Below are 9,749 nucleotides of genomic sequence, written 5' to 3' on the forward strand. Positions count from 1 at the left end.
AGAGAGGGGAGTGAAGAGAGAGAGAGGGGAGTGAAGAGAGAGAGGGGAGTGAAGAGAGAGAGAGGGAGGAAGAGAGAAGAGGAGTGAAGAGAGAGAGAGAGAGGGGAGTGAAGAGAGAGAGAGAGAGGGGAGTGAAGAAGAGAGAGAGGAGAGGGGAGTGAAGGAAGAGAGAGGGGAGTTGAAAGAGAGAGAGAGAGAAGAGGGAGTGAAGAGAGAGAGAGGGGAGTGAAGAGAGAGAGAGGGGAGAGAGAGAGAGTGGAGTGAAGAGAGGAGAGAGAGCGAGGGGAGTGAAGAGAGAGAGAGAGCGAGGGGAGTGAAGAGAGAGAGAGAGAGCGAGGGAGTGAAGAGAGAGAGAGAGAGCGAGGGGAGTGAAGAGAGAGAGAGAGAGCGAGGGGAGTGAAGAGAGAGAGGAGCGAGGGAGTGAAGAGCGAGGGGAGTGAAGGCGAGGAGTGAAGAGACAGAGAGGGGAGTGAAAGAGAGGGGAGGGAGGGAGGTGGTGGAGGGGGCACCAACTATGGTCAGGAAACTAAAGCAACACAGAGATGTACAAACTTTAACATAATAACTCACACACCACACTCTACACACGTTCTTGGTTGAGGAAGTTGACATGGTTACCATGTTATTATCTTCCATGTTGTCATTAAAAGAGGCGAGTGGGGGTGGAGATATATATATATATTTCTACTAGTCTAGCTCCTCGACTGCTAGAAATATAAATTAATCAGCAAATTGTTACTCTCCTCTCCTGTTTTGTCCTCTACTTTTTATTTCATTTATTTTTATTTTCAATCCCAGCCCCCGTCCCCGTAGGAGGCCTTTTGCTTTTTGGTAGGCAGTCAATGTAAATAAGAATTTGTTCTTAACTGACTTGCCTAGTGAAATATTTTTTTAAATAAAATAATACTTCTACTTTCCCTCACAGTTTAGCTCTTGCCCTTTACACCTCTGCAACATTCTCTCTGAGCCCCATGGCCCGTCTCTCTCCAACACTGTCTCCACCAGAGCCAAGTCAGAAAGGCTGAGGTGGATTGTAGAAAGGTATTTTGGAACAAGCTTTAGAGAAATGCCACTCAGATGCACCAGTTTGCAATCAGCTTTGCGAAATTCAGCCACCCATTTTTTCTCTTTCCTCCTCTTCTCTCTGATTCTCACTCACTATTCACACGTCCCAAGTCCCCACACAGTACAGCCTCTCTGTCAGGTAACAAAAGAATACACTGATGATCCATCCTGTTTTTAACTGTAGCCACTTCTCTTGATCCCTGTAGAGAAACGGCAGGACAATGGGAGGGTGTATTTTGTCAACCACAACACACGGACCACACAGTGGGAGGACCCAAGAACCCAAGGGTAAGCCAATCTGTCTGCTCCACTGTGAAAGTGTGAGGGATCATGCTCGAGTGTGTGTTTGTTCTGTATCATCGTGTGTGTGCGTGTTCATGTTTGTACACACAGGTGTCTCAGAGAAATGTCACCATACATTGCGACCATATTTTCACTGATATTACATGAACTAGTGTAAGATAGGGACTGCTAGCTCGAGGGCCCAACACTATGCAGCACAACCATGTTATCATAATCATAGACGTAATTTACAGATCCTTCTTATTTGGCAATAATTGGTGAATAGGACAGTGTCCTGTATCAACCCCATAGTAGGCCATGTCACCTCACTAGGGCTGCCCTCTAAGCTGTGTGGGAGGGGTTTAGATTAGTATTGTAAGCTAATTGGTCAAAGAGAGGCCTCGGGCATCTCTAACCCTGAACTAGTGTGGATGGCAAATTGAACAATAAAACTACAGTAATGGTGGATGGTCGCTTTATCTTAATTCTATTAGGGATTTTTTAGATAATTTTACAATGTCATAAGATTTGATTCATTCATCATTTAGTTAATTCACTCCCTCATTCACCCCCTCAGTGAACTTGAGTTATATTTTCCCTCGTATTTATATTTTCATGTTGTATAACATCCGTGTGGTCTTATTATCATCACCACTGAGCTCTGAGGTTCTGAGTCGTGGGCAGGGAGAGCTTCTAGTGGGACGGGGAAAGGGCCGGAGCCGGGGCCAGAGCCGGGGCCAGAGCCGGGGCCAGAGCCGGGGCCGGGGGGGACAGGTGTGCCTAGTTTGGGGAGCCTCCCGTTTAGGCTCTGCTCACTGCCCTCTCCCTCTTACAGGATGATCCAGGAACCCCCCCTGCCCCCTGGCTGGGAAATGAAGTACACCGCAGAGGGAGTCCGATATTTTGTGGATCACAACTCTCGCACCACCAGCTTTAAAGACCCTCGTCCCGGGTTTGAGTCAGGGTAAATATTAATCTGCAGATAAGGGCAGTTACATTTCCTTCTAAAAGCTCCTGACAAAAGCACTGTACGACTCCTTTCTGTCAGGGATGATGTATGTAGGGTTCTCTTAGCCTGCTTTTGTCATCTTTTTTTTGTTTCTTTGAACCTAAGCGAATTCAAGTTGACTATCTTTAGGGCATAGATAGCTAGCCTAGATACAAGAAAGGGGATTTTATATATATATATATACGTACACACATATGCAAGCAAGCACACACTAATATAAACACATGTGTTTTGCCTTGATGCATGGCCCTAATTTTGACATCTTCCAAAAAAGACAGTCGGGAAAATGAACAGATGTGGGCCAACAAATCAAATCCAAAGCAGACTGCTCTGCTATCTGACTCTGTCTGTGTGTACGTATGGATGTGTGTGATTGAGAGAGAGCAAGTGTTCATGCTGATATTGAAACATATGAAGGTCTTGGTGTTATATTTTTAGATGAGAGGCCATAGAGGGTTCTTAAACTGTCTCAAATGTTTTACATTTGATACTGCTGCAGTCCATATCTGTAGCCAAAGGGTTGCCTCTGTGGTCTGAAACTTCCTAACCAAAACCAAGTTGGGCCTGGCAGTGTTCAACAAAGCAAATCAGCGAGTATTAGAGGCCTCACTCTCTCTCTTTCGTTCAACCTCTGTATTTCCCCTTCCTTGCTCGGTCTCTCGCCCTCAGTTTTTGCTCTGCTGACTAGACACTTATCCAGAATGTCTGTAGTGAAGTGGTGTAGCTTGTACTAACACAGCTGCACACCAAGGCATACCTCCATCTCTGGGCTTAATCCAGCTCCTGCTGCACATCAGATCTGACCACCTCCTTAGAATACTGCCCAAAGTCCTCACTGTGCAGCTCCACAGCTGGGCCTATTTTCCTGTCTCTAAAGCATTTGTGCACAGGATAGCCATGACAGGCCTGTCTTTGCCCAGTACAGCTCCAATATCCCTCCCCTGACATGCACAAATTTGAAGTCTGGCTTTATTTCTTGCTGGTACAGCAAAAAATACTCTCCTTTTGTTTCTCTGTAGGTCGAGAACGGGTAGTTCTCCCGGGGCCTATGATCGCAGCTTCAGGTGGAAGTACCACCAGTTCCGCTTCCTGTGCCATGTAAGTGCTGACTGTCGTTTCTCAGACCTCTGTTATGAGAACAGGGTCTTCTCTCGAGCCAAGTTATTTTCTACTCTGCCGACTCGATCTCTTTGTCTAATGTCTAGCATTGAGGAAATAGATTTTTACACTTCTCTCTGCCTCTCCAGTCCAATGCCTTACCCAGCCATGTGAAAATCTCAGTGTCCAGACAGACTCTATTTGAGGACTCATTTCAGCAGGTAAGGATGACGTGGAGTTTCCCTGCTGAGGATATTCTATTCTAAATGTTATGTAATTAAACATGCATGAGGGTTGCTGTTGTTTATCTATTCATTAGTACATCTATTTGTATTTTAACAACTAATATAGGATCGTAGGGTGGCAGTTTCTTTCTTGTGATGTATGTGCTTGTGTTTTGTCCTCTTTCCTCAGATCATGAATGTGAAACCATATGACTTGCGTAGAAGACTCTACATCATCATGAGGGGAGAGGAAGGTCTTGATTATGGAGGCATTGCTAGGTAAGATGGCCGTCTACTGCCTGCATGCCTGGCCTTCTGCCTCTTAAAACAGTTGTCTTTCTTTCTCCCTACCTCAGCTATAAGTATTCTTTGTCTACCCTGTGTTCCTCACTTAATTATTCATCATCCATCATTTATCAACTCCCTGTCTCTTGCACTGTCATCTGTTGTCTGTATGTGTTTTGGTGTTTGTGGACTTGTGACAGTGTTTCCACCACTGGTTGGTGTCAGCGGTGGGATCCCGGGCTTTGTTCCTCCTGCTCCTCCTCCTGCTCCTCCTCCTGCTCCTCCTCCTGCTCCTCCACGTGGTCTGTGTTTGCGTGTGTCTCTGTCTCCGGTGTCGCGCCAGTGGTTTTACCCTATGGTAGGTTACGTCATGCTGTTCTACCACAGGGTAGAACCACGGACGGGATGTTTGGATGTGTCTGCACAGCCCCGGTACGACCCCCGGGACTGGCTGGCCGGCCGTGGGGGCAAAGGTCAGGGGCTTGGTGGTGGCCGGGGCTTCATTCTCTACATGCATTCATATTCTACATTATACTGCTTGTCTTCGTGGTGCTTTATGGTGTTGTGTGTGTTAGTATGCATATTTGTATATCCATGTGCTGACTGTGTAAAGGTAAAGATTGTCTCTGTGTTGGTTGCAGGGTTGTAATTAGCCAGTAATAGCTGGCTTTTGGCCGATAAAAATCTATAAATATTGAAAATCCAATCAATAAAATTGGCACCGGCCAATTGTCTGGGAGAAGATGAAAAAATCCCATTGAGGAAAAATGTTTTTTAGCCTATTCATTGATGGAAATACATTTGACTGGTCATGCTTATCAGTCCATAGGTTCATTTGCGATTTTCTTGGAATGACATTGCCTCGTGTACAGTGTATACGTTATTTATCACACAAAATCTGTCAGACAGTTGGAGAGCTGCTGCTGTAGCATCTCAAACGGCAACGGAAGGCAGGCTTCATCAGTGCATCACACACCACTTTGCAATGAGTTGGAGGCCGTATGCATTTTGAAAACATTTACTTCATTGTTTTAAACGTGAACGTTTTAATACATATTATGAGTCTTACCTTGCTTCAAATGAGCCTATTAGATCTCTCTTTCAGCATTTCTAATGGATGTTTTGGTGTTTTCCTGCTAATTGTATTATGGAAGGAACATTCACGGGTAGCCTACTGCCTTGTGTGCATTACTGCGCTTATAATGTGAATAAATAATAGTGTATCAACATTTTAAGCTAAATGTTCTGATCTGTTGCATCACTCATTGCTTTAAAAAATATATATTATGTAGCCTAGGCCAACTGGTTGTATGAATTTGGGATCTATCGTTCCCACAACTGTCCCAGAGTCTGTTTGAAATAGGTTATTTCTCCCTTGACAAGCTGACCAATAGAATAGGTCAACTTTTGTACTATGGAGGATAGTAGATTGACATAGGCTAGTGATTTTGCTGTTTGTTACTCAACTTGTTGGCTGAGGAAAAGTACATGTGGACAGTTATTCTAACATCTTCAAATTGCACATCAGAATTCGGTAAGAAGGACTGCACATCTTTCCATCCTCGACTTGCATGTTCTGTTATTATGAATTACCATAATCAAAATGTGATTTCTGTCATTCTGAGCACCATGGGTGGATGACCTAATCATATTACACACCCAATGCATATGGGTCCGGTAAATGCTTGCCGGTCAAATGTCCAGAAACCCTGGTTGGTTGGACCATTCCTCATTATGTCAGTTTTCTTTCATATTTTGCAGATAGAAACGGGAAATTTGGAAGCCATTTTGGAGTTTGGTTATAGAGGTGACATTTTAAAATGTTAGCATAAATTACAGCACTTACTATGGTGATAAATGGAAAAGTCATTACCAGAATAAAACCGATATTCCAAATATCTGATCATTTTTTTAAATGACATATTTTTGTTGAAACTGCCATACAGCTAATGTCCTCCATATTATAATTTTGGTATACATATTGAATTATTTGTGAATTTGACATTGTGCTTTTATTCATTAGTTTATTTGTTACTTTTGAGTTACATTTGTTTATTAATGAGCAAGTGTATGCAGAAACTGGACCCAATTCTGATTATTTAGAAATGATAGCCACTGTGATGCTTTTTTGTGCTGTCAGAATGTCTCATATTGTTGTTGTCAAATGTGTGATTTTGTAATGTATGAGATGTTTTAAATGCTGTACTACTCTGTAGACAATACAAAAAAGCAGTGTCAAAAGTGACAATCTGTACCCCTCACACATAGGTAGATTTCCTGTCCCTCTGATAGATATAGATGTGTACTGCCCTGTCTCTCCTCCATACAGAGAGTGGTTCTTCCTGTTGTCCCACGAGGTGCTGAACCCCATGTACTGTCTGTTTGAGTATGCTGGGAAGAACAACTACTGCCTGCAGATCAACCCCGCCTCCTCCATCAACCCTGACCACCTCACATACTTCCGTTTCATAGGGCGATTCATCGCCATGGTGAGCGATGCTTAATTGGCAAATTTGGTGCAGATTTGCAACAACAAAAGTAAACTACAGCAATAGTTATGGTTAGAATTTAACATATGATGAGGATGTGTTGCACAGAAGGATTTTTAGGAACAGGAGAGGAGAGCCCAGTGTATGACGGTCTGTGTGTGTGTTCCTTAATCTCTAAATCGTTTTAAATCTGTGTTCCTAAACCAAGTATAGAACCCTCCCCACCCCCACCGCCCATCTTTCCAAACCCAACTCTCTCTGTGACAATATTCAGAAAAGACAGGCCCCTAAACCAACAGCCCCCCCCCCCCCATGACCTCACTGCCAGACACAGACCACACCTCTTATCCACCGTTTCACTACTAACTGAATCCATCTTCTCCACACACAGACAGACTTGTATGTGTTTTTTGTGTGTGCGTTCTGTTAGTATTGAAACGGTGTGTGTGTGTGTGATCACTTTACTGTGGTTAGGCTAAATGTGTCTTCATCTATGTGTATCAGCACAGGAGAGAGATGAAGCTTATGACATGTTTTGGTGTAGTACTTATCGCATCCACTCTCTCCTCCCCTCTCCCTCTAGGCCCTGTACCATGGCAAGTTCATTGATACTGGCTTCACTCTGCCGTTCTACAAGCGTATGCTCAACAAGAAACCCACTCTGAAAGACTTGGAGTCTATTGACCCTGAGTTTTACAACTCCATCATGTGGGTGAAGTAAGTACTCCGCCCCTTCATTATGTCTGTTTGAATGTGTGCGCCCTTGTGGCTAATTGTGTGAATCTGAAAAGTATGTGAAGAGTGTGATGGAAGCATTTGACATAATTGTGCAGCTTAAAGCTTCAATAAGTTTACGATGAATCTGTGATCTGTCTACAGAGATAACAGTCTGGAGGAGGGTGGGGTGGAGCTGTACTTTGCTCAGGATATGGAGATTCTGGGGAAGGTGTCCACCCACCAGCTGAAGGATGACGGAGAGGACGAGCTGGTCACCACGGAGAACAAGGAGGAGTACATCAGGTCAGCCATCTCCATCACTACTTTGTCCCTCTTGTCTGTCTCTGTCAGTCACTGTGCTATCCGTCACTGGTGTGCCACAGACTAGCATTCATCTTGTTTCATCTTGACACTTACGTCAATGAATATCCTTCCTTGTTGCCTAGAAAATTTCTCTTTTATCATCCCTGTCTCTCTACAGTCTGCTGACAGACTGGCGGTTCACACGTGGGGTGGAGGAGCAGACCAAAGCCTTCTTGGATGGCTTCAATGAAGTCGTGCCTCTTGAGTGGCTTCGCTACTTTGACGAAAAAGAGCTGGAGGTACGTAATGAGGCTGGAAGAAAATGCAGGAAGTGTGCTCGGTTAGATAGGCGGAGTTATAGGTTATGGAGATTTCACAAGACTTAAGTTGGTAGAGGGGACTATTTGTTGCAGATTCTCTTTCTGTGACTGTGGGTTAATGGTATGTTCTCATTCCTCCCTCCAGCTGATGCTATGTGGGATGCAGGAGATAGACCTCAGTGACTGGCAGAAGAACACCATCTATCGGCACTACACCAAGAACAGCAAGCAGATACATTGGTTCTGGCAGGTACAGTACAGTGGCCTCCCTTTACTGCTGTGTGTGTCTCTGTGTGACTGTCTGTCTCACTATGTGTACGTATTGCCCATGTAATGAGTCTTACCTGTGTATTATGTAGGTGGTAAAGGAGATGGACAATGAGAAGCGGATCCGCCTGCTCCAGTTTGTCACAGGAACATGCCGTCTGCCAGTTGGAGGCTTTGCTGAACTCATAGGTGCAGTTCAGCCACCATTCAGTAACCACCTTTTTCACTGTCAAATGTCTTTTGCCTAAGAATCTAACAGTCTCTTTTTCCCTTAGGGAGTAATGGGCCACAAAAATTCTGTATAGACAAGGTGGGGAAGGAGACTTGGCTTCCAAGAAGCCACACCTGGTGAGACTGTTGTTTTCCTGAATTCCTTTGCCATAGTTGATTTATTGTTTATCGGTCCTATGATAACATCAATTCGTTTTGTGTCTATGTGTGTACCCCTACTGAACACAAACTGATCCCTCACTCTATCTTTTCTCTCCATCTCAATCACTCACACAGCTTCAATCGCCTGGACTTGCCACCCTACAAGAGTCTGGAGCAACTGCGAGAGAAACTTCTGTTTGCCATCGAGGAGACCGAAGGATTCGGGCAGGAATAAGGGAAAAATAATCACATAATGAGTGAGGGAAGGTGGATAGAGAAGGAAGAGTCATTCATTCAAGTAGTTTTTTGTTGTTAATCACAGGAATATGAACTCTCCGATCATCTAGCCCCACTTCCAGATCATGTGTGGTTGGGAGACCTTATAACCATAGGACTGTGGGAGCCCACCTGTACCTATCCTCACACTAGGTTGTGGGTACAAGGGAACCAGGATCAGAGTAGGGAACAGGTGTGTGAGCTGAGGGATGGTCCAGAAAGATTAGTGTTATGATATGACCCTAAATCCTCTGTCCTGCCTGAAGATGCCAGACTCGAGATCTAGAGCACACCAGAAGCATAAAACAGGATAATTTCTTCAAATAATTGTATCAACTGCAAATCGCAACAACAGCACAGCTACAGCCAGTATATCATATCTATCTAAGAGAAATTAACATTTAAAAATGAGAGCGTGTGTGTTTGAATGGGCGAGAGAGAGTGGTTATAATTAGTGACTTCTGTTAAGAGGAAAGATTGGTGAGATGTGATTTTCTTTTCTGTTCATTGTGAAATTCATTGTTACCTGTACATAGCTAAAATAAATGACTCAAATCTTGAAGTGGGTTGATTGTGATGGTACAAGGAATCAATTTTCTTAATGCCTTGGTTAGAAATGTTGAATCTGGTTTTGGTTACAATGTCATATTGCTAGAAAACTGATTTGGTTATTTGGTATTTCTGTGAAACACTGTGTCGATGACCTCCCATTTCAAACATAAACTTCGACTGCAGATACTGACAGGAGACAATGACAATGTAAGCAATAATAATACATAGTTACACATTTTGGGCACATCAAGCATTTCATGATAAAATAAGACTTGTGCTGCTGAAAGATGTCGACATTCAATTTTGACACTAATATTTACATTGATTAATGCATCTCAAAATGTATGCACAGTAGTGCAACAATGGTAAAACACCAATGAAGGTCCAAAACATTGTAATGCTTGGGTCTATGCTGAGATCGAGCTGACTTGGGCAATGTCTGGAAGCACACAGCCAGGGATGGGCAAAAAGTACAAAATACTATTACAAA

At 43.7% G+C, this 9,749-nt stretch overlaps 1 protein-coding gene across 2 annotated transcripts in view; it reads left to right on the forward strand.

The window, feature by feature from the left end:
- wwp2 (WW domain containing E3 ubiquitin protein ligase 2) overlaps positions 1-9,269 on the forward strand; it is a 46,461-nt gene extending 37,192 nt beyond the window's left edge. The window contains exons 12-24 of one of the 2 annotated variants that reach the window (XM_020480599.2): positions 1,272-1,353; positions 2,183-2,311; positions 3,376-3,454; positions 3,604-3,675; positions 3,869-3,957; positions 6,293-6,452; positions 7,036-7,169; positions 7,332-7,472; positions 7,651-7,771; positions 7,938-8,042; positions 8,152-8,248; positions 8,335-8,407; positions 8,567-9,269. In XM_020480599.2, coding sequence (XP_020336188.1) covers positions 1,272-1,353; positions 2,183-2,311; positions 3,376-3,454; positions 3,604-3,675; positions 3,869-3,957; positions 6,293-6,452; positions 7,036-7,169; positions 7,332-7,472; positions 7,651-7,771; positions 7,938-8,042; positions 8,152-8,248; positions 8,335-8,407; positions 8,567-8,666 — 1,382 coding nt within the window. In that variant the 3' untranslated portion in view covers positions 8,667-9,269. The remainder of the gene's footprint in view (positions 1-1,271; positions 1,354-2,182; positions 2,312-3,375; positions 3,455-3,603; positions 3,676-3,868; positions 3,958-6,292; positions 6,453-7,035; positions 7,170-7,331; positions 7,473-7,650; positions 7,772-7,937; positions 8,043-8,151; positions 8,249-8,334; positions 8,408-8,566) is intronic. The other variant, XM_031822689.1, reaches the window with a different exon arrangement.
- The last annotated feature ends 480 nt before the right edge of the window (positions 9,270-9,749 follow it).

Source organism: Oncorhynchus kisutch, linkage group LG4, assembly GCF_002021735.2.
Source record: "Oncorhynchus kisutch isolate 150728-3 linkage group LG4, Okis_V2, whole genome shotgun sequence".
Classification (NCBI taxonomy): Eukaryota; Metazoa; Chordata; class Actinopteri; order Salmoniformes; family Salmonidae; genus Oncorhynchus; species Oncorhynchus kisutch.